At 53.2% G+C, this 25,061-nt stretch overlaps 1 protein-coding gene across 1 annotated transcript in view; it reads right to left on the reverse strand.

Annotated features, from left to right (window-relative positions):
- The window catches only part of DLGAP2 (DLG associated protein 2), a 317,447-nt gene that overhangs the window by 199,709 nt on the left and 92,677 nt on the right, over positions 1-25,061 (reverse strand). Inside the window, exon 5 of the mRNA XM_039877344.1 lies at positions 24,509-24,563. Within this exon, the coding sequence (XP_039733278.1) occupies positions 24,509-24,563 (55 nt within the window). The remainder of the gene's footprint in view (positions 1-24,508; positions 24,564-25,061) is intronic.

Below are 25,061 nucleotides of genomic sequence, written 5' to 3' on the forward strand. Positions count from 1 at the left end.
ATGTGCACTGCGGGACCGCCGTGTGCCGAGCGCGGGTCTGACGGTGCCGCGTGCACCGGGTCACCAGTCACACAAGCTCCCCAGGGGACAAGTGCCACTGCTGTGGCTGCCCTGCAGACGGGAATGCTGAGGCTCAAGGGAGTCACGTGGCGTGCCCGCCCTCGGTCCCCAGGAGGCATCAGAGCTGGACCAGCGCAGGGGCTGGCCAGAGCAGGCGAGGTGGGCACCCAGGACATGCGTGGCCTGGAGATGGCTTCCTGAAGTGGGGACACTGTCCAGTCTACCTGAGAACAGCGAGAGGTGGAGGACACACCCGGGGTAGCGAGACCTACTGCACTTCTGCTCAGCATGAAAACTCAGACGCCCCGCGGGACGAGGACCCACAGGACAGGTGAGCTCAGAAAGCAACACACAGAACTAACTGTCCTTAACCGGAAGAAGCTTCCAACAGTCCTGCCTGAAGAAAGAGGTTACGATGTGAGACGGTGTCATATTGTGAGTACCAGCGACCTGGAGTTTCAGCCCGAGTCACCCCACCATGCGCCCCCTGTGGAGACAAACCCGCCCACCATCTGCACACAGTATCAGTGACCTGCGGACCAGAAGCACGTGTGGACCTAAGCTGTCCTTAGACGGACTTAAGGTGGGAGGTGTTCTTTAAGGCAAATTTTAAGGAAAGAAGGATTTTGTTTTCTCAACACCCTGAGCTGGGCGGGGTTACAGGGAGGCAGCACAGGAAGTGCCATCTTGTAACTGAGAAGATCCAGCTTTTTGGCAAACAAGTCGTAAATCATGTTACCTATCCAAATCCTGAGTGACACGTTTTTAAGCGCTTTGGTAAGAAATTACTTTCTGATTATGACACTCACTCATTGAACGTGCATCTGGTTTCAGCACATTGACAGGTGCGAGCTCCCATCCCCACAGTCGCTTTCGGAACAGTGACCTCACTCCGGAAAGACACCCACAGCCAGGGCAGGTGCTCCCCTTTGTCCCCCATCCTGAAAACCACGACCCTACTCCCCGTGACTCTGGCCCTTCCATGTAAGCGAAGGAAAACATGCGTCCGGTTTCTTCCGACTGCCCTGCTGTCCAGGTTCACCCCTTGCCCTTTCTGCTGCTGGACAACATTCCATTGTGTCGAAACCCACACTGTTGTCACCCACTCTCCCCTTGATAGACACTGGGACGGTTCCCGCTATTTGGCTATTACGAATAACACTACTGTGCACACTTGTGTGCAAGCTTGTGCGTGGGTGTTTGTCTTTATTCCCCTTGGGGGCCTACGTAGGAATGGACCGCTGTTCCTTCGGTGACTGCGTCTGACGCTTTGGGGACTGCGAGCCATGTCCCATAGTGACTACCCCAGCCCACACTCCAGCAGCAACGTCTGAGGGTTGCGATTTCTCCACGTCGCACCAACACCTGTCCTCGTCCGTGCATTTCAGGTACCACAGCCACGCCGGTGTGCGTATGACCTGCATTTCTCAGTGGCCTTTGTCGAGGGCCTTTTTCCATGCTTAGCGGCCATCTCTCTGGCAAGTTTTCACGTCGACATTGATGGCACTGCTTCCTCGAGCAACACGTAATGTAATTCCCAAGGTCCTTAAGTGACTTTAAGATCCTACAATAACATCAGATCGAGTTAATAAATGAGAAATCTTTGGTTACCTAGACAATTTAAAATAAATCAAAATTCAGAAGGGCAACAGGTCAGGTTTCATGCCTAGAGTTTCTTTTCGTAAAGGTTCGATGAAGATGACAAAATGAACCCTTGTGTGCGATACGTTAAAGTAATCACATCTGAGAGCTTACTCAAGAGCTTTACAGCACCTCCGCCCAAGTACGTGGAGACTACGCAGGCGCAGCAGCTGTGGCACAGTCGACAGGCCGAGGGAGCTCCTGCGCGGGAGGACAGGCGACGCCACGCTGGCACGGGCGGGTCCACCTGCTCTCGGCCGCGACCCACAGGGCTGGCCCCGGAGCTAAAGCTCCAGGATGCTCTCACCAAAAGCTAAGTGTTGTTCTTTAACATGCTCCTCATTTCCGAAAGAGCTGGTTTTCTTTATAATTAATCTACCTTCTGAAACATTCATTTTCACGTTGGATATTATTAAACTGGATCATGAGGCAGCCACACAACATCCCTTGCCGTGTGGCATTTATGTCTCGACCTTACCCAGTGACCCTATGCTCTGAGTTAGAGCACACGGCCTTTGTCTACATCTGGCTTACAGTCAGTCAGTTAGCAAAACCCTCTACTTCCTGCTGCTCATGAAGAAGCCCTTGTCACCACTTCTCTATTCCCACCCTCCACTTCGCTCTAATTCTGCAATCGGAAATCAAACGCTCTTTCTCTGGTAGCTCCTACGAACCCCTCAGAATTCAGTGAAAACATCCTGTGAGAAAATCTTCATACAAATTATAAACTAATGAGCTGTCAGAAGAACATAAGCGTGACGACACCTATAATAATTAGAAGTTGAAGGGATGCTTTCGCAGATATTAACCTCGGCAATCTCATTAATGCTCACATTTAAATTCTAGTCATGCGAACTACCACGCACCTCTTAACAATCAAACCTTCAGGTAGATTGCAGCCCTGGTGGCACGAGCGAGCATTCTGGAGAAAATACAGCACACGCTGACTGGCCTTGTCAGCTCAGCTACTCATCACAATGATCAAGTAGCAAACAAAGTTTCTTTACCAAGTCCCATCAGTTTTCATGACAACTTAGGCATTTTTATGGTTTCAATAAGAGTCTGCCCCCTCCCCTCTTCCAGAATAAACAAAAATACTTGGATAAACAAATATTTGCAACCATGACAATGACAGAATCTTGAGATAAATTTCTTCTTTCAAGTTTCCCATAATTTTGAGATAGTTTAAAATGCAAACTTTTAGAAGAGCAAAATATTCTGTGCACGTAACTGGAGGTAGCACCTTGGACAGCTCCTGGCACAGCCTTGACACCTAGTAAATATGTTAGGTTACTGAAAATGATTAGTACGAATTGGGACAAAGTTCATGAATGCAATAATTACCGAAAGTACTAAAAGTGCGCTCACCCTTTCAAACATGAATGTGCTGCGCACCTACCCGGGTCTCCAACCCACCCCGGGAACAGACGCTGTGAAAAGACGCATGCAAAGATCCCCCTGCGGCATTCCTTCAAACACTGCACGTATCAGAGAAAGGTGGAGATCCTACAGATTATCTGAATCACGCTTGAGGCAGAAATTGAATGTTATAAATAATGCATTAGAAAAAAAGAAACATGGAAATGTATTTACAATACAAATGTTAAGTTAAAAATTACAAAACGGTATGTATGTTCTTCCCCAATTTACATAATCTATGTATAGAAAACATGAATAAAATAAGAATCTAAAAAATAACTGATTCTTTCTGACAGAAGATGTAGATGAGTTTTTCCCTTGGCTTACCTTAATCTCTTAATCATTCTACCAGTTTTTCTATAAAGAACGTATAGAGTAATGCTCAAATGTACAGGTCAAGTTTACGTTTACCTTTTATTCTGCAATTTACCAACTGTGTTATATTTCTCTTCACACGTTTCTCACCTGTGTAACAGAAAACGTTCCTGTCTGTAAAAGGTGTTGGGAAACTTACATGAGATGATGCCAGCAACGTGCCCAGTAAACAGCACTGCTTCACGCGTGACTTACGTAAGCGAAAAGCTGAGGAAAGTGACTGACATCAAACACTTCCCTCTGAAAATTGCTCCACTGTAAATCTGTGTCCCTACCAAATTCTATCGCATTGAAGACGCAAACTGAATTCTGTCACGTGGTATTTCTCCGTTTCTGGTAACATGGTATCAAGATCACAAGATTAACTTCAGCCAGGCACTAAGAGTGCGGCATGAGCCAGCACCGAGCCAGCACCGAGCCCCAGGCTCGGGCGGGCCCTGACGGTGCAGCAGGCGCCCCGGCATCGCTCCTCTCTCTTTCCCCCGCCCCCATTTTCAAGCAATAAGGTGTGACAGGTAATGACTGACAGTCACTTATTTATCAAGAGCCTTTTGCAGATACCTGAGCTCAGCACCCTGGGAGACCACAGAGAGGCTCTGCTGTGCTCTGGGACATAGACCCCGCTGGCCCCACATTCCACGAGGCTCCGCGAGCAGCGGGGCTGGGGGCTGCGGGCGGAGCGGCGGGTGGGCGGGCGGCCCTCCTTCCCGCGGACGCTGGGCTCCAGGCGGCAGCGGGGGCGCTCGCCTCCCAGGACGCCGCTCTGTGAGCTCTGGGGACTTGAGCCTGAGGGACCGGGCTGGTCCCTGACATCCCCTTCTGCCCTGCCGGTTCGCGCCATGTCTCCAAGTCCGGGGAGTGCTGAGCCCTCGGCCCTCTTCTACACCTCGCCCCGGCTACGGGCAAGGGGCCACGGCAAGTCTGGGCAGGGGGCCCGCGGGCGCAGTCTGTCTTGCGCCGTCTGGGGTCCCCTCACTGAGGAGCGGGACAGCCCGCCAGCACAGGTCCCCCAAGCCAACGCAGTTGCTCCCCGCGGGCCGATGACACCCGGGAGGACGGGGTCCCGGGGAAGACAGGCGCCGCTGCAGGCGGAGGGTCTCGTCCCCCGCCCCGCCGCCCGCGCCCGCCAGGTGGCGCTGCCTGCGCGGCGCTGCTGCTGGTCCCCGGCCGGCCTCTGCTGTCACCCGGGCTGAGACGGAGCCTCCAGGTGCATCGGGAACCAGAAGAGCGCTCGGAGGCAGAGCTGCTCGCTTGTCCTTCGGTGATGTGCCTCCCAAAGGGGATGAACTCGGCCGCGTCCGGGGAGGCGTCCGACACGCAGGGCAGATGACAGCGGCTTGCTGTGCCTCTTTCGTTTGTTTCAGTTTATTCGGTTCCCAAATGTCATGAAAGAGCAAACCAGACTGATGACTGAAGGGCACACTGCAGCCCCACTGGGGACGCTTGAAGAAAGTCCGGTCTTACAGATCTGACCTCAGCCTCCGTAAGTCACCGCGTGCTTTGCTGGGCCACAGAGCACAGGCTGCTGGCAGCATCGCCAGCCTGTGTCCCCTGCCCTTTTCTACTTTGGGCCACAGGCTCCCAATTGGGCTGCCCCCTCCCCACACGTGGGGACATGTGTCAATGTCTGGGGACATGTCTGCTGTGACTGGGAGGGACTGTGGTGCCGGCACCTGGCTGGTAGGGGCCAGGGCTGGACACCCCGCAGAGCACAGGACACCCCACAACACGCCTTCCCTCAGAACCACCAACTCCCACTGATTCCTCAGAGTTCAGTTAGATAACGTGGAAACCATTTAGGAAACTGCATGCAACGCAGCAAGTTCTCAATCCGCCACAGTCACCGGCTACATGATACCTAAAATTCTGTTGCGTTTCTCTCTGTGTCTCCCTGAAACTGAGTCCTCCTCGATGAGATTCGGGTCTGGAGCCCGAGAGTTCAGCGGAACCCCAAATGCTGGACTTCGCTCTACTGCTCAAGGAGGTGCCGCAGCCTGTGAAGAGGCCGCCCCTTCTCCCGCCTGTCTTTTAACTGCTACTGATCTCACATTTCACTCCACCCAGAAATAGACAGAAAGAAACCCTACCGAGTCATCCACTGTCCTGCACACTGTGTGAACACTAAAAATGAGCATTATTCTCAGAGAGCACTAGATTATGCAGGCAAAGCCCAGTAAAAGTTCCAGGAGATCAGGCACATTATCAATTAGGATCAAGTAAACTGTCAGGTCCGGCCAGAGGAGGGCGTTGCGCTGGCCTCGCCTGCGGGCACAGCTCAGACACTGACCCGTCAGTAAAGGTCCTGCACAGGCGCCGGGAAGACACAGCACCTGAGCCACAGCTGCAGTGGGATTCAGGGCACTTCCACATTGCGCCAGCCACGCAGTGTCCCAGGAGCCGTGTGTGGCATTCCTCCGACCTCCCACCCCCTGCCCCCCACACCCGCCCCCCGCACCCGCACCCGCACACAGAAGGGGCGCTGAGAGGCACAGCGTGAGGGCCTGAGCGCAGGCTCACTGGCGCACGCGCACTGAGTGAAAGGAAGGAAACTGGCTGGGGTCCCAGAGCGCCGGGCAGACAAGCGGCCAGTCCCAGTCTCCCTGCGACCCAGACGCTTCTCACGTCCTTGCCTGAAACACGGGGATCTCAACAAACCCATGTGAGTGCAGACTGTTGTGCAGTGAACCTTAAGAAAGGAAAAGAGAAAAAACTAAAAATAAAAAAAAAAAGCCTGGAGAAAACTGGACGATGTCCTCTGTCAACTTCCCAACAAAGAAGCTGCTACAGAAATGCTCTGCCCGCCCTCCCTGGACTCTGCAACCCGCCGGGTGCCGCTCAGCGGGCTTCTAAAAAGGAAAATCCTTGCACAGACATGGATGTACTTTAAATGCTGGCGTTTTCAACTCCTCTAGGGCGGCGGTCCCGACCTTTGTGGCACCAGGGACCGGTGCTCCTCTGAGAATGTAACACCTGGTGATCCCAGGCGGAGCTGAGGCGGTGACACGGCACTGGGGAGCGGCTGTGGACGCAGATGGACCTTCCCTGGCCCGCTGCTCCCCTCCTGCTGTGTGTCTCGTCTGACAGGCCACGGACCGTCTGTGGCTCAGGATTTGGGGATCCCTGTTCTAGAGAACTGAGCAAGTTAAAAAGAAAGATGAGAGGTAACAGAGGGAAATGAGGGCTACCGCTCTGAGCTCTCGAAGCCTCATTGTTTCCTGAGTTCAAAATTTCAAGCTGCTAGAAAACAGAAAATGTGCAGTCTAACCATGAACGCTAAAGCGCGGTACACGTCATTCAGTCAAAGGACATGCCACTTTTCAGAGGGTCTAGAAACTCTTCTCTACAGGTCGATGACCGAAAATTGAGGGCTGCTCCCCAATGACAGACGTGGAGGAAACAGACGCCCGAGAGCACACGCGCGGGGGCGGCGCGCGGGGGACGGTCAGTGGGCAGAGCGTCCCCGCGGGATCCTTGCCGGACAAATGCTGGCCGCACTTTGACCAGTAAGTCAGATAAAGGAAAAACAGAAACAGAAGCCATGGTTCTAAGGGGACAGTCTGGGCACTAAACCATAATTCTCCCTCACAGAAGTTTCTGTCGATAAAATGCCCATGAAGAAACTGTACGAAAGGAGAAACTGCAGGGGGAGAAGAGTAGAAAAAGAACTTGGCCTTGAACTCGTCCCACCCAAGTGCATACAACGTGCCAGGTAAATATGCAAGAATTATTTGCCACCCAGCAGATCAGCCACAAAATAGTTTATCATCATCAGTCACACATTTCACCTTCCTAATGAGGGCAAATTATGTAACATAGTTAAAGACCAACTGGTATCCCGGCCCAGCAAATCCCAGATTTGTAGAAACAGAGTTGCATTTCTATTTGTAATCTCAGGATTAACCATTTCAGGGAGATTTCAATGTTTTCACCGTTGGTGTTCAACACAGGAAAACAGACTTAGCTTGACGTCCTGAAGAGTTCAAGATGAGAAGTTACAGCACACTTATTCAAAGGCTTCCACTAACATCAGACCGTTTTAATCTAATCAATAAATAATTTTCACTAAGCAGCTTAATTGGAGATGTCCTGTTAGTTCTCCCGTGCTACCTCAGGTGGACTGTCTCTCACTGGACGTGAGGCAGCGCAGTCCAATGGAGTCCACTCTCCAGCTGCCCTATCCAGCGGAGGGGCTACCGGCCACGTGGCTACTGCACATGGGACACATGGCCAGCCCAAACTGAGACGTACCACCAATGAAAATACACACTGGATTTCAAAGACTTAGCATAAGAAATGCAATGTGTCTCCCTGAACAGTCTTCTACTGCTGACACGTCGTGCGGGGAAGAGCTAACAGCAGGCCTGATATCACCAGGCATCTCCGCAAAGCAGCTCCCTTCCTGCAGCCATGGAGAAAAGGGGTTTGGAGGAAACCCATGAATCTAGACCAGATTTCTAAACAATACAGCATCACTTCTGCTGTGACCTCAAGCTAGCTTTGGTTACATACGTCCATGGTCTGAGTCAACAGTGAAGAACAGGCTGCTGTGACAACACCTGGAGGCGACCCACGCAACGGCGTGCTGGCCAACGCTGAACACGACGTGTGTCCTCTCCACAAAGGACAACCTAAGCGCATCCTGTCTCCATCTGAACATCAGCCCCCAAAGGCCAGAGCACCTTTCTAAGTGATGACGCGTTCACACCTGAACATCAGCAGCACCAACCTCGGGCTTGTGACTGAGCCTCGGCGGACGCTGTCTAGAGGTCTTGCAGAGAACAGGACAGAAGAGCCTGGGGCTCTGTGAGCGCGCGCTGGTATTTAGGGATGTTCACAGAGAATGTCACTGCACCATGGCTGCCCCACGCAGCAACAGAAGCCTGACTACGAGCTCTGCGGCCTGCAGAAAATTTTAAAATAAGTCAGGCATTTGGAAAGGGCAGCAGTGACTGCACGCTGGCATCGTGTGAAATGTGAAATGGCTTTGGCAAATGGCCCGACATGGTGGAGGGGCCTGACTGGGACCCTCTCGCACGCTGCAGGACGCGCCTCCCTGGCCACAGCTTCTCCGGTGGAAAACTCTGTGGGAACGTATATTAAATGTTCTCTCTGACCCTATTTCTCAAGTTGGCAAAACGCATTTGAGCAGTGGCACACCCCCTCCCAGCACGTGCTCCTGGCGGGTGAAAGTCTCCAGAAGCGGTTTCTGTTTCAATGGTATTGCTCTTAGCTGCCAGCCAGGCTCATGTCTGTGAACAAACCGAAGCCCTTCGAAAGCGAGCCCACGGCCCCGGACAGGGGCTGTCCTGAGATGCCCTGAAACAGCAGAGCAAATGCCCTTCCAGGGCTCGTGTGTCACCCAGTTCCTTCCGTCTTTACCTTTTCCACTTTAGAAACAGGTGTGACCCCCTCAAACCAAGGCCTCCTGCGGCCTCCAGCTGTGTCCCTGGGGGAAGCCAGCACCCGGCTGCCCACTGCGTTCAGAGCCCTGCGCCTGGCGTGTGCGCCCACAGCTGCCGCTCCTCGCCCGCTGTCACCTGGCTCTGGGTGGACCGAGACCCCACCCCTCACTCGGAGGACACTGCTCCAGCCCCAGCACAGCCCAGCTGCCCCCTCAGGCTGCAGGTTGGGGCCGCCGGGAAGAGCCCTCGGTCCTTTCCACAAACTTCCTACTCTGATTCTCAAAACATTCCCAATTTCCCAGAAATACTCAAAGCGATGCCTGCACTCTACGCAGCCCCCCTGCTGGCGCCAGGCGAAAATGAGGCGGGAGGTGAGACGGGCGCACCTGCAGCCCAGGAAAGCACACGGCCGCTTCTCGGCTTCAGGAAGCTCAGTGGAAGGGCAGCGGCGAGCGAGGATGGCTCTGCCCAGGCGGGGTGGGCACGGAGTGGGGCGGAGCACGTGGGCCGCCAGGGCGGGCAGGCGGCACAGCAGGACCGCGGCAGGAGCAGAGCGCGGAGTCTGCCAGGGCGGCCCACAGAGCACCAGGGAGCTGCGCCGACGGGCACCACGCCTCGTGTGCCACACGCAGTCTTCACTGCGCGTCGTCACCACGTCGGAAAGGCTCAGGTGAGACTAAGTGTTCTGTATTTCATTTAACCCAAAATATCCAAAATAGTGTCATGTCGACCTGCAGTCCACATACAGGATGCTGAGACCCTTTACGCTGTGTCCACGCGCCTTCACGTCCGGGTGCAGCATCCACTGGGCACGCCTCACTGGGACTCACAGAGTGTCCACACATGCCGGTGGCCTTCAGAGAAGCAAGCAAAGTACACGCACGTCCAGATGAAGCCTTGGGGACATGACTTCGTCACCAATCTTCATCCACAGCTAACCCCTTGGGAGACATGTGACTTCCAGGCAGGAAGGGACTGCAGACCTCCAGGCAGGGAAGCCAACAGGATGGAGAAGACATCCACACATCCCCATGGAACTGTCACCTGCACCAGCAGGAACTGCCAAGTCCACCTCCACAAGTGGTTAGGGACGAATGTCACACTCAACTGCACAAAAGCACGTGATCCGCCAGGTTTGAGGTTCAGTGCCCGTGGAGAAGAACCCCTTCCCTCGGTTTCCACAGAAATCAAGTAAAGATATATCCTTACACACTCTCACACCGAGCGATTTGAGACGTTAGAGAGAAAAGACCACACAAACGTCGAGAACTCTGGAACTCAGCTGTGCTGGGAAAGGCCACCATGAGACGAGAGTCACGTGGCAAGGACAGCAGGGCCTCTGAGCGCCGGGCTGTCTGCTCTCATTTATCCATAAACGACTCCACCCAGGGCAAGGCGGCAGCCCTCGCCCCCAAACACTGTCTCTCCTAAGAGCTGGCACACGTGGCTTTGACGCCTCTCCGAGCTATATACCTATACGCACCTCTGCCTATACCTATGAACAATGTGAAGTGATGATGAGTCCCTGGGCTCTGGCACCGGCCCCAGCGCACGCTGTCCCTAGCCGCACAAAGAGCGGCTGCGTCCAGCGCGCCCAGCGCGCCCAAACGCGCCTGCGCACTCGCGTCCCCACCGCCCTCCTGGCTGCACAGAAACTGAGCAGGGGCGCCCACCAGAGCCTAAAGGGATCCATTCGAAGGGCCCCGCTCCAGCCAGGAGGCGCGAGGAGAACCCACAGCAGGCCACGTGCCAGGCTCGGCTTCTCTTTCCCTGCACCCCGTGGCCCGTGGCAGCGCTGGCCCCCTCTGAGGGCGCACGAACCCTCACAACGTGAGGATGTGCCACTCAGAGGCCCCATGAGCAGCAGGATGGGGGCAAGTTGCAGACAATGTTCGGGCCAGAAGCTGGGTCACAACGTGACATCGCCAGTTTGCGATAACGTGCAAACTATCCCCTCTGAACGAGGGGACAGCGGCCCCCACCGTGGAGGGCTTCTGTGAGAATCAGAGGGGACAACCCTGGTGCCGACCTTCGCAGACTGCCCCAGCCACGGCCTGCAGGGCGGGGACGCCGGCCTGACTCTCGGCCCTCGCTACTGTCCCCAGGGACCCCCTAAACTCTTCAAGGTTAAATCCTGGCCTCGTTTTCTTCCAGCCTCTTGCCTTAGTTACCAACGTTTTCTTCACCTTAAGAAATGACTTTTAACGTTCCTCCTGCGCCTTTCAGATACGCAGCACCGTATCACCAACCACAGTCGCCGCACGGGACCTCATTCCCAGGAGGTATCTATTTTATACCTGGAAGTCTGTAGCCTTGACCCCCTCACCCATCCGCCCACCCCCACCCCAGCCTCTTGCAACCACACATCTGTTGTCTGTGCCTATGAGCGTGGTCTGGTTTGGGTTTCGATTCCACGTGTGAGTGAGATCGTCCACTATTTCTCCTTCACTATCTCTTTCACTTACTTCCCTCAATAAACCACACACAGGGAGACTTCATTCTTTTTAGGGTTGAATAATATTCCTATGAGAGAGGGAGGGAGGGAGGGACATCTTCATCCATCCATCCATCCATCCACGGACACTCAGGTTGTTTCCATAACAGCCTATTGTGAATGATACTGAACGCGCATGGGATGCAGAGATCTTTTCCTGTCAGTGTTTTTGTTCCCTTTGGATAAATATCCGGAAGTGGATTTCTCGATTATATGATGGTTCTATTTTTAATTTTTTTGAGGAACCTCCATACGGTTTTCTGTAGTGGCTGCACCAATTGACATCCCCACCAACAGTGCATGAGGGTTCCCTTTTCTCTACATCTTTGCCCGTACTTGTTATTTCTTGTCTTTTTGATGACAGCCATTCCGACAGGCACGAGGTGACATCTTACTGTGGTTTTGATTTGCATTTTCCTGATTAGTGATGTTGGACATCTTTTCATGTGTCTGTTTGCCATCTGTATGTCTTCTTTGAAAAATGTCTATTCAGATCCTCTGCCCGTCTTTTAATTGAAGGCTTTAGTTGTTTTTTCTGTTTGTTTGGTTGGTTGTGTTGTTTTTTGTTGTTGTTTAGTTTTCTGTTTTCATGCTACTGAGTTGTGTGTCTGTTACATATTTTGGACGTTAGCACCTCGTCAGGTCTGATTCGCAGGTCCTTCTCCCCATCCAGCGGGCTGCCTTTTCATTTGCTCATGGTTTCCTTCGCTGTGCAGAAGCTTTTTGGTTCGATGTGGTCTCATGATTCATTTTTGCTTTTGTTGCTTTTGCTTTTGGTGTCAGATCCAAAAAATCATCACCAAGACCAATGCCACGGAGCTTATCGCCTGTTTTCTCTAGAAGTTCTGTGGGTTCGGGTTATACATTCAAGCCTTTTAGCGCATTCTGAGCTTATTTTCGAATATGGTGAGATCGCAGTCATTTCATTCTCTGCATGTGGCTGTCCAGTTTTCCCAGCACCATTTATTGAAGAGTCTGTCTTTCCTCCACTGTATATTTTTGGTTCCTTTGTCCTAAAAAAATTGACCAAATGTGTGTGGGTTTATTCCTAGGCTCTTGATTCTGTTGAATTAATCTGTTGAAATCAGGGCTCAGGATCCCTCCAGCTTCGTTCTTTCTCAAGACTGCTTTGCCTATTGGGGGTATTTCGTGGTTCCATTGAAATCTTAGAATTGTACTATTTTTATGAAAAATACCATTGGAATTTTGATAGAAACTGCACTGAATCTGCAGATTGCTTTCAATAGTATAACCATTTCAACAATATTAATTCTCCTAATCTACGAGCATGAAATATCATTCCATTTGTGTCTTCTCTAATTTTTCATAAATGTCTCATAGTTTTCAGTGCACAAGTCTTTTACCTCTTTGGTTACATTGATTCCTAGGTATTTTATTCTGTTTGATACAATCTTAAATGAGATTTTCTTTTTATTTTAAAATCCTTTTAATTTTTAAAATAAAGATTGAATATATTTAAGGTACTTTGACACGTACAGTAAAATAATTTCTATAAACTAATTAACATAACCATTTCGCATAGTGTGTGCGTGTGTACGTGTGTGTGCGTGTGTGTGCATGTTTGCGTGTGTACGTGTGTGCACGTGCGCGTGCGTGTGTGTGCGTGTGTCAGTTAGAGCCTGAGAACTACTCTCTTATCAAATTGGGATTGTTTTCTTAAATTTCTCTTTCTGATAGTTTATTAGTGTATAGAAATGCAACAGATCTTTTAATATTGATTTTGTATCCTGAAATTTTGCTGAATTCATTTATTCCAGTAGGTTTTGGGTAGAGCCTTTAGCGTTCTCTATACATAATATCGCATCACCTGGCCATAGTAATACTTTTTTCTTTTCCAGTTTAGATGTCTTTCATTTCTCTTCTCGTCTGACTGCTGTGACTCAGACTTCTAATACCCTGTTGAAGAGAAATGGTGGGAGTGGGCATCTTTGTCTTGCTCCTGATCTTAGAGAACAAGCTTTCAGCTCCTCCCTGTTGAGTCAGCTGTGGGTTTGTCATATATGGCCTTTATCATGTTGAGATATGTTCCCCCTATATTCACTTTGTTCAGAGTTTTTATCATAAATGGATGTTAAATTGTCACGTTTTTTCCTGCACCTATTGAAATATGACTTTTATCCTTCATTTTGTGAATATGGTGCGTCGCACTGATTTGCGGATGACGAAGCAGCCTCGCACCCCTAGAATAATCCACTTGGTTGTGATGTGCGGCCATCAGATCTTGTGACGTATTGCTAAACCCGGCTTGCTGACATCACGCTGAGGGCTTCTGCGTCTGTGTTCATCACGGACACTGGCCTGTCATTTTCTTTCCCTGGCTCTGGCATCAGGGCAGTGCTGGCCTCATCGAATGAGTCTGGAAGTGTTCCCTCCTCTTCTATTTTTTGGAAGAGCTTGAGAGGGACTGGTATTAATTCTTCTTTGCACATTTGGTAGAACTCACCAGTGAAGCCGTCTCGTCCTGGGCTTTTGTTTGTGTCTGGCCCCTCACTGGTGATCAGTCTATTCAGATTTTCTGCTTCTTCGTGATTCAGTGTTGGAAATTGACCATCGCCCTCTCTATTGCTTTTTCCTGAGTTATGCTGATATATCTGAATATGTCACAGAGGTGTCTTGTGAGCCTGACTGCCACCTGTCCCTCTCCCATGCTCCAGCCCTGTCTTGACGTTTAACTCTCCAAGCAGAGTCTAACTTTTCTTACCGTCTTTTGTTGGGGAGACTCCTGACTGTAATCTCTCGAACTGTCAAGAGAGAAACAGTAACTCCAAACCCTAAACGTAAGGCTCCAAACGCCTCTCCTGCTCCCCACGTGTGGGGAATTAGCACCCCACAAAGCATGCGCTGACAGCCAGCAGTGTTCTCGCACCCACCATCGCTTCGCGGGTCCCCAGAGTTTCTCTGCTGAGAGTACACACTTCACCGACAACAAATAGGTCAAGGCTCAGAGAGATTACATGTGTTCTGTGGGCAAGGGACACACCTGGAGCGCTTTCCAGAGAAAGTCCCTTGAAACCGGCCACTTGAAATCCAGTCCTGATGCAGGCACACTTGTGCCCTGCTCACAAAAGTCCTTCACGTGTGCGCTTGGTACACCAGGGGGCGCTAAGGACCTTGGGGACCAGAACTTCTTCTCGACATGCCCGCACCAAGTGCTGGGGCCATGGCCAACTCGGTACTTGGTCAGCATGGTCGAGGACGAACACACTCGCTGCAGAAGCTTTGGCAAAATCTGCCACATCCATACCATCTGTCGTCGACACAAGTCTGCCACAATCGCTCATCTGCTGAGACTGTGTGCTCCCCCTGGCGGGGACCCAGCGGTGACCCGTCCTCACTGGCTTTAGCTTTACCACAACCGCTCAGTAGATCGATCAACTGATTCTGAAGTTCTGCCACTTGCCCTGAGGGTTCCCAGCCAGGAGTCACTCCACGTCCCCAGCAGAGTCCCTGGTCTGTCACTGCGGCTTCCCCACATCACCCGCCCGCACGACTCAACAGCAGACACTGCTTTCAAAGAACGCGCTCTAGGGCTCCCACAAGGGGAGTGTCAGCACCCCTGGCCCATGTTCGGAGCTTCCAGAAGGAAATGACATGACCGAGTGCCTGCTGGAGGACCCTCTGTCCTGCTTCTGGCCTTGAACCCTGTGCCAGCATCTGCACTCTCTGTCCGCGACTGATTCATTCAGCTCCATGCGGCAAAACCATCGCGCCCAGCTCTCGCCTCCACGGCAGCTGTGCCCACACGCTCAGCTCACCCACCTGCCGGCGCCCTGCACCAGCGCCTGCTCTCTGAGGAGCAGCAGAGCCCACCGGGGCCTGCGGGAGCTGGGGCGTGCCAGGGGCAGATTCCCCTTGTGTAAAGGGAGCCTGGGTTTGTTTCATCAGGTAAAACATGTGGATGCAGAAATGGCTGTTGTGACGGGGAATTCACACTCACGGACCCCTGGAGACAGGAGGCCCGCCATCCTCTGGGGGCTGCTCGAGGAAGCACCTGGGGTCGGGAATGTGCACAGGGCACTTGCTGGACTCCTCGGCAGGAAGCGGGGCAGGCTGAGGACTGGCCCGTGTGGGTGCCGTGCTGTCCCAGGTGTCCCGTATCTGCCCGGGTGACTACGGCAGGGGGACAGTGAGACCCAGGGAGGAGGGGCGGGGCCGGGGTCTGGGCCTGCTGGTCTGCACTGTCAGACCAGTCGCTCCACCCCAGGACTGGCTGGCCCAGGAGGCGCAGTCGCTCCAGATCCCTGAAGCCCCTGATGTCACAGGATCAGAAGCAGGAAACGAAGGTGTGGTTAACACTCAGACCCAAGGGTGGTGCCTGACCTAGGAGGGAAAGGAAGCCGCCGCCTCCCGAGCGTCCCACCGCGCCACCGACCTGACACGCGGGACAGAGAAAGCAGTGTTCACAGAGGAGTGAGTCCTCCCCGGGCACAAACGTCCAAACGCACCCACAGCTCTCTGATCACCATCACCCCCACGCTCCTCTGCTACCGTCACCATCAACGCGGTTATTATCAACTTGTCACCTAGCCACCATGCTCAGAATCCCACTCTGATAAACGAGAACGGTCTGGAACACGCAGGCCGTGTCCTGAAACGTCCCCGCAGGTCCGCGCGCCGACATCTCTGCCTGGCTGGCACCAGCACCTCTATCGGCACTGAGCACAGGGCTGCTCCCCGCAAAGGCGTCCCGCTCCACCGCGGGCCAACGCGGGGCTCCTGGAGACAGCTCACTGAGCGTTACCACGGCTGGCAGGGATGGCATGCCGATGAATGAGCCCGAGTCCCCGTGAAATACTGCCACGCATCACCGCCAACTGAAAACCAGGGGACTGTCCTCAGGAACGCCTCTTCCGAACGCGCACGTGCTCAGGCTCACGTCCTCCTGCCGTCACCGTGAGTGGCTCATGCTGTGCTCCACGTGCATTGGGAACTGTCGCACACGACGCAGTATGGACAGCACCACTGGTCTGCTTCAGGAACGCTCAACCGGCCGGTCCCCTCGGAAGGAGCTGCTCGTCTGGACTGGCCTGGTCCCTGACCAGCCGTTCCCGCCCATGCGCAGCGGGCTGACCGGGCAGCATCTCGCAGACCGCAGGCCCTCGGCTGCCCCCGGACACACTCTCCCTCACTCGTGATGCTTCTCCCCACGCCACTTCTCCGGCAACGGGATACCACTCACCCGATCCACACATCCCTCTCAGTCCAACTCAAAAACTTCTACTGACCGTCCACCATGTCCCCGGTGCTGAGGGGATACAGCCGATGAGATACAACCCTGACCCTGGGGACCCTGTGTGTATAAGGCCCGCACCACATGCCTGGCAACTGCCCACCACCCCAGAAAGATGCTGCCCTCAGACCTGGCACACAAGAGGAAAGCGATTTGCCACCGTGCTGCAGATCCAGCTTCTCGTGTACCTGCCAAGCTGTGACACGTGAAGGACATCCCGGCTTGTGGCACAGTGGCGGGTCCCGCAGGGAACCCAGGCTGATGCACCAACACCCCGGCTACAGCGCCCGGGAGCATTATTTTCGTCTCTCGACTGTGCGTCTGTCCCTGGCGTTCCTGCCCACGAACCCCGCTCTCGCCCGGGAAAAAAGCGTGTTCTCAGCATGGTCGCCATGCCGCCTGATAGCTGTTTAGCCACGAAATCGCACCGGTTGGAAGCAAGCAAGCCCTTCCTGCAGAAATCGAGCGCCGTCAGTACCTGGCGCTCTCCCTGGACTCAAGAGAGAGGCTCTGGGACCTAACGCTCTCCTCCCGCACGGCCGTGGCCGCAGACAGTGAATCCTTCTCAGACACAAGGCGGACGCTCCAAACCAACCTGGACCTGCCTTTCAGGCTGTGCTTAGGAATATATTTTCCAAACCCGATAAATAATTGTCTTCGTCGAAGATTAAATAAATTTACATTTTTATAAAGCTCTACCTAGAGTACACAATGTTTTTACAATAAAATACCTTCCTGGCATTAAAGAATTGTTTTTAGCATATATTAGAACTGTCTTCAAACTCCAAACAAGAAGTCCAGCGTGACTTGAATGTTTGGGACCCCTTACCACTGGGATTCAGGGCCAGCCTCCCGTTCCTGACAACGGCCCCTCTCTGAGAGATCAGGGCAGCTGTGACACCTCGCCAGCACTGTGAGCAGGTCAGAGGACGCGCCAGCTCCTGGCTCTAAGTTGCCTCTGGCCAGAGGCTTTGACACCCCTCTCCCGACTCCTGTAAACTTCATGTGAAACAAGAGACACGCCCCCCAGCACGGAAGCGGGGCTGGGGGCCACTTGGCTGCAGGCATCCGATGTGGCGCCTGCTCAGCCCGCCACCGACGGCACACACTGGGCCTGAGGCGGCGGCGCCGGACCCTCCACGCATGTCCCAAGCCGCCCTGAGTCTTTTGTTTCTTCATGGGTGTTCACTCTGTTTTAGAAATGCAGCCTGCAGTCTGCTTGCACCCAGAAAAACAGACACGTGTGCCAAACGGCAGCTGTCATCCTGTTCCCCGAACTTCCCACTATCCACTTAGATGACAGACTCACAGGGGACAGCTAGCGGGTGAGGCGCAGCAGACGCAGCACAGCCCCCACTGGAGGGGCTGAGCCGAGGAGGAGCTCAGAGTGTTGGGCCCCCAGCAGGAGGCCGCGGATGACAGGAGCAGATGACAGGAGCGGAGACAGGCGCAGAGCAGCTGGCCCCTCCCGGACGCGTGGACCGCGGGGCGGCACGGGCCGCGCGCTCTGGCTCTGGGCATCGGAAGGCTCCGTCTCCCTTCTCCAGGGCGTGCGCAGGGAAGACACAGCCGGCGTGGCCCTGTGGGCACACGCATCGTACACGCCATGTCCACACAAATGACCATGCACCGCACACAAGTGCGACAAGAAGGACGCTGGGTCACGGTGACGTCCGAACCAGGGGAGCCCCTGCTACAGAGCCTGGGAGTGAGGACGGCTGTGGAGAGGGTGACGCTGGGGACAGGAGCGAGAGGAAGGACCGGAGACGAACGACAGTGACGGGGAAGCGGCGGGCGTGGAGGACTGTGCTGGGACAGAACGGCAGCCGCGGCGACAGCCTGACGGGTCCGGCGCGGAGCAGCAGTCCGCTCAGACAGGGACCCGAGCCGTGGGACGCGCCCCAGCGTGGAGGGGGCGGCTGGCTGCAAAGCAGACGTCGAGGGACACTCAGCACCGTGCCAGCTACGCCGAGCACTCAGGGTAACACACGCGTGAACACAGCCATCCTGTCGCGGCCCATTCTCCACACAGTGGCACCTACACGGTGGCACCTGCACAGCGGCCAGGAGCACGCATGGGTCCCCCTCCGGCCCTCACACGGCAGGCCCCAGGCGGGACTCTTGCAGTGGCCGGGCGCCTGGCCACCCGGAGCACTCCCTCAGGACGAGGGCTGCTGGGCCCATGCCGTCCACGCACCGGCGTGGCTTCTGCTGGCTCTGCTCTCCTCCTGCGAGTCTGGATGTGGCTCCTGCCGGCCAGAGGCTGCCCGCGTGGCCGGCTCCCTGTGATAACCCGGGAGCTGCCTCCTCACACGCATCCCGGTGGACGATGTTGCACAGATGTTGTCACGACTTGTCCCCGCGCACACAGGGGACTCAGCGCTTCACCCCTGAAAATGCGTGGGTTTCATTACCTTTGACCCGGAAGTAGGACGAGCGGACGAGGGGCGACACGCAAGCATCGTGCGGCTCATGCCTCCATCTCCCACAATAGGCCAAACCTCGAGCTGTCCCCTCCGGTCCCGAGGAGTCCGATGGCGTGACCCTGTTCTCATGGGATGAACCCCTGGGGCAGGTGTGAACCGGGACCCACACCAGTACAACTCTGATCTCGATCCAAATCTGAGCTGAATCCCCACTTCTGGCGCCAAACCCACACCAGGAAGCAAGGACTCTTGTTGCTGGCTTCCCACTGTCACTGCACTCTGTGAGCCGGGCACTTTTCGCTGGAATGATTGGAGGTGGGTCGTTCCAGGCCTTTCGCATGCTTTGGTGACTGAGAAGTGTCAGCGGGGTGTGACGATCAGCCCCGGCACTGATGTGACCTCACTCTGTCGGTGTGGGCACGTGCGAACGATGTGTAGCTGCCCTTACACCGGGCAGGCCCTAAGAGAGCTGACCAAACCGTGCGCCCTCAGCTAATTCTCACCGCAGCTGCGACAACACAAAACACGCCAGACACGCAGAGAGGAAACAGGAAACAGGAAACGAGAGCCGGAGCGGCGTGGGGAGCACCGCGGTTCACGAAACAGAGCGGCAGAGCGGGGGGTGCGGGCGAGCTACCAGGGGACTCAGCGAGGACAGGCACGGTGACACCGCACATCGGCCACACACCTCGCTCTGCTTCTGCAGCAGCTGTCCCACGGGCACATCCAGGAGCGTGGCCGCTGGCCACAGAGCCCCAGGGGAAGAACTTGCGCCCCTGACTCCAGGGCGTCTGCCCCCAGCGCTCCAGAACACAGCGAGGTGTGCGCAGCGCTCGCGTGCCCGATGGGGCCTGCAGAGCTTTCTGTGTTACGGGAAAGTCATGGCAGCCGAGCGGGCCGCGAGGGCGGCGGTGTGACAGGAAGTCCCTCCCGACCCCGGGCTGAGCGCGGGCACGCAGAAAGACCGCAGGCCCCCGGCTCTCGGCGGGTGAAGGGCACAGACCAGCGCCACACGGGGGGTTGTGGGGCTACAGCGACTTGCCTACCCCAGGTGTCACTGCATCGCGTGGAGTCAAGCGACAGGGCCGGCTGTGAAACCCGTCCGCAGAGAGGGGGCCACAGAATGTCCAGCCTGAGCCCGCGCGTCCTTCCCCTCGCTTCCAGTGACATCCACTCAGTGTGGCCTCTGCACCCTAGTTTATGAATCCTATCAGATGACGCCTCAATTCTTTTAAGAAAAAAAAGAATTGACTCAATAAATAATTTCAGCATCTGGGTCAAAGAAACTCACTCGGAGCATCTGGCCTTCACAAGAAGTGACACCTTCTCTTCCACGCAACACGTGCAAACGCCGCTCACCTGGCGTGGAGAAGGCGGTGAGCGCCCAGGTGTTTTCCACTTTAACCGGACACCTTTTCAGCAACGAACCCACCTAGGTCCTGAGGCCCCAGGGACCCTGCCGACGGCCCCTCCCTCTGGTCCACTGGGGTTTCCTGTCTGGATCATTTTGTTCTGCACGGCACTGGGCAGGCAAGTCACGCGTGGACAACTGCGGACGGCAGCACACGCTGACTTGGCGGGAAGACAAGTCACAGCGAAACATTTAGCAGCTGCGCGACCGTGGGAAGCGTTAGGCACTGTCCCCCGTCCGCAGAGCGGGCGGCACATCCGTCCCGCAGGAAGTCGGAGCAGCCGCAACGAGAGTGAGAACCCCGTGTGACGCCTGCTCTGCACACCGGGACGCGAGGCTAACGCTGGGCGAGGTCACCGTCCCGCATCCTCAGGAACCACATGCAACTGAAGCGCGCTGTTCACGAGGCGGAGTTCCCGGCCCGCATGCGCACGCGCCGCAGGCTTTCCTGCCCCCGCCGCCTCGGGCGGGCCTGGCAGACAGCAAAGCTCTCACTGCGGTTCGCGTGTTTGTCCTCCACGAAAGGAAGCTCGGAAAAAGCTGCCGCTCAGAAGGGTCTCAGGGGCTTAGACCTGCCTGGCCCAGCCACCCACGTTCCAACGCTGCACACCCTCAGCCTCCGCCCCATGCGAACTGCCACATGTCCCCGCGGCCTGCTCACTGAGCACGTCTGTGCACGGTCCGGTCCCACAGGCCTCTAAAGCCCCAAAGACTCAACACCCGAATGTACATAGCGAAATGTTTGCTCAACCTACGTAAACTTTTTAACCCTAAGCACCCTGTCACAAATGTCCAATTTTAACCCAATACACAGTGAACAATGTGCCACCACGAGGAATGGCACCAGCTCACACAGGTGCAAGAACAGGACTGGGGAGCAGGGCCCGAAGCCACCACAGCAGCTTCACAGCAGGAGCACTCACACCACAGCAACCAGCAAACGCTGCCCATCAGGGCTCTGCCACCAGGGCCTCTGTCACCAGGCCCAGGAAAGCCAGCACGTCAGCCATGGGAACCCCATGGCGGATGAGATCGGGCATGTTCAGGATGCTATGGCCATGGACGGGAAACCCACCATCAGAAACACTCTGACTTCAGTGACTGCCACCTTCATATTTGCAAATGTGCAAAAATCAGTCCTACAAGATATGTGGAAAATACTTAAAATCTTTCCACCCCATATTTTACATACAAATTATTTCATAATCATCTCGCTTTCACTGTCAGGTAGAGATGTAACATATTTCAAATCATCAAATACGGCCACTCGCTTAATGTTTGTGGTTCTGTTACTCAGTTATCGTTAGACTTTGCAGGGTAAGCCCTAGGGACTTGCTGCAGAATCGGTTCATTCCTGAAACTTCTAATTGTCCCTCACAGCCAAACGGGCTGCACCCTGACAGGACATAAAGGCTTGGGGCGTGAGGGTCAGCGCCTGGCCCGAGCGCTGACTGAGTAAATGCGAGTCCATTAAGCTCCCTCCTGCCTCAGCGTGACCTCCCGAGACGACAAGGCAATTCTTAAGCAACGCCACTGAAAATCCAGACAAGGGAGCCAGGTCACCCAAGAGTGGAGTGGCTCGCACCCTCTCCAGGGCCTGGCGCCTCGTGGCTGGAGAGACACGTGCATCACCTGCACTCTCGTTCCGGCAGGGACAGATGCGCTGCGTCCTCTGGTTAGACAAACACCACACGCATCCTGGGACACATGAAAGCGTAAGAAAGTTCAGCCCCTAGTGCCGTGGGTCACATTACAAAACGAAAGCCACGCTTCATCCCAAAGTCGATCCTGTTTAACATTGTGGCAAAATACACATAACACGAAATGTGCTGTCTGAACGAGCCTTGGTGCACAGCTCAGGGGCGTTCCCGTGGTCACACTGCTGAGCAGCCGTCCGCACCACCTCCAGATCGTTTTCATCCTCCAACACTGACGCTTCGTACCCGTCCCAAGGCTGAGCTGATCTTCTTAACCAAAAATTTAAAAAGTCTTATACAAAACCACTAATGTGAAAACAAATTACATTGAAGTTCATAAGGACCCCACATGCCACTAAAATTCAAAAGCAACAACCACCCTGAGTCTGCAGAAATTTACAACCGACATTTCCTAAATAATTAAGCAGCTTCGGACATATTAAATTATACGAGTAGACTAGAATTCAATTTTGAATGAATTTACACTTTTAACAGTTATAACTTCGACCGACTCTTCTTTATTCACCTTTGACACAATCCCTCCGCTCTCCACACCTAATGTCACGGCCTTCGGCCCTCTAGAACTGACTTCACTGCGAAACCCGAACACAAAACACTTCTAAGGAAATCGCCTAGCAGATGTCAACAAGCAAGTTTCAAGGACAGCATTCTAGGTCTCAAGGTTGCGTGGATTCTTATGAAAAGCAAATAAAATATCTCAGTTTGGCAATATTTCCCACATTAACTTGAAACTTCTTATGAAAACAAACCATCTAAAAATATAGAAAAACTAATTTCAATATCTAAAATCCACTTAGATCCCCACAGAACAGTAATTATATCGTCATATTTGGGGCTTCTCAGAATCAGAGAAATGACTGACCCACCTGAATGATATAAACTAACCTGGAAACCCCACCCCTCCCTAAACTGTGTCATACTTGCCAATGTTAATGGACATGGTTTGCAAAAATCCTTTGTTTGTTCACATGTGAGTTGTTCATACATTTTCATTATGAATCAAAACTTTTAGAAAATGAAAAGACGCTCAAAAACATCTAACCATATTCTAAACAAACGCCCCCAAAAGTATTAAATACACTAAAAATCACAACTAAGAAATAACACACTCCAAGCTGATTCTTTTTGCTTTTCTTAACTTTGAAACTACAAAATTTCAAAGGTTTTTACTTTTACAAATAGGTAAAAAAAACAGAGACAGTTCTATAAACTTTTTTGAGAAATAACAGTCAGTAATGTAATCTATCCATATTTATAAGTAAATAATGAAGATCGTACTTCTCCCCAGGTACTCAGCGCCTGACGTGGGGTAGTGCAGTACGCAGGACGGCGCCTGGCCGACCACCAACAGCTGTGCCCTGGACCCCGCTCATCACTGGCAAAGATGCTACTGACGATGGAAGCAGAGTAGACCCGACAGACTGGATCCCATTACGATTCGTTTCGCCATAGCTAGAAAACACCTAAGAAACGTCAGTAACCTGTTTCATACCCAACAACGGTGTCCTGGGTACACACAGACAACCGAGTCTAGGAGTGAAAAATCTCTAACAGAACCTGCCACAGAAAGAAGGCAGCCTTCTCTCCCTCCTCCTCAGAACTTGCTCTTTCTTTGATGAAAATACCTTAAATTAGACGCCCTGCATGGGAGAGTAACAAAGATGTCGATCCACAGGATAACACACTCCAAGCTGATTCTTTTTGCTTTTCTTAACTTTGAAACTACAAAATTTCAAAGGTTTTTACTTTTTCCCCCCTCCATCGTGTTTCCTTAAAAGTAGCACGAACCACCTCACTACAATCTCCAGCCATATACGTATGACCTACGAGAACTCACACATCACACTGTCTCCTGCTATGAGACGTCTGTCCTCTGCTTTATTCACTGAGGCCCTGCGGGTGTTAAGATATAAAATCAGGCCAGGTCCCACCCTGAGTGCAAGTGAAGCCTGATTGCAAACAGACTTCAAACACACTCCAGGCTTTTCCTTAATATAGAACTATAATCAACCAAAAAACAACTTTGAAACTAATATATTCAACCTTATAAAACAACCCGTTTCCTTTAAAAATCCCAGAAAACAATCATCTAAATCTATTTCCTTTATCAAATAAAATCAGATCTCTAAACTCAGATTATAACTCACTGTAGAATTGAGTAATCTACTGTTGGCTTATCTGATTCAATATATAATCCTGTATTAAATAACAACTGAACACCTGAGATACCTAAATCATGCAATCATATTTCTCCATTTTTCCACTGATGTAAAACCTATAACCTCAAATCAGAAAAACAGAGTGTATTTACCTGTATTCCTGTCTGGTAAGATGCAGCAATGCTTCTGCAGAATGCCAGGCAGGACCTGTTTCAAAACAAAGAAAACACATGTGGTTACGCTCAGGTAGAGAAAGGCATCGCATTATTAAATGTGTGAGTGTTTCCTAATAAGGTCACCCCGCGCTGCACAAAATCATGCCCAGAACTGTCTAACAAATTAAGCAGCACTGAAAAATTCTGATGACCTTCATTTTTCATCAGAAAGGTTAATCGGGTAAGTGTGCTAATCACCTGTGCTGCCCTGCAGTGCGGATGCAGCCTGTCCCGCCACCGGCCCTAATGGTCCCCAGAGTGTCGTGAAAGCCACACTCCAGGGGCTCTCACGATAAGGCAAATGGGCCCACCGATTTTTGTGATGGCTTTTAAAATACGAGATGCAATTAGGGCCTGGAAATGGGGGCGCGCTGGAGCAGCACCCTGGGTCCATCTCCCAGATCCAAGCAGAGATGCTTTTACCACGGATGAGTCACAGAGGAAAATAGGAGAGAAAAGGCTATGTTTACACTCACGGTGCGGGAGTAAC

This window comes from Pteropus medius, unplaced genomic scaffold (assembly GCF_902729225.1).
Source record: "Pteropus medius unplaced genomic scaffold, Ma_sr-lr_union100, whole genome shotgun sequence".
NCBI lineage: Eukaryota > Metazoa > Chordata > Mammalia > Chiroptera > Pteropodidae > Pteropus > Pteropus medius.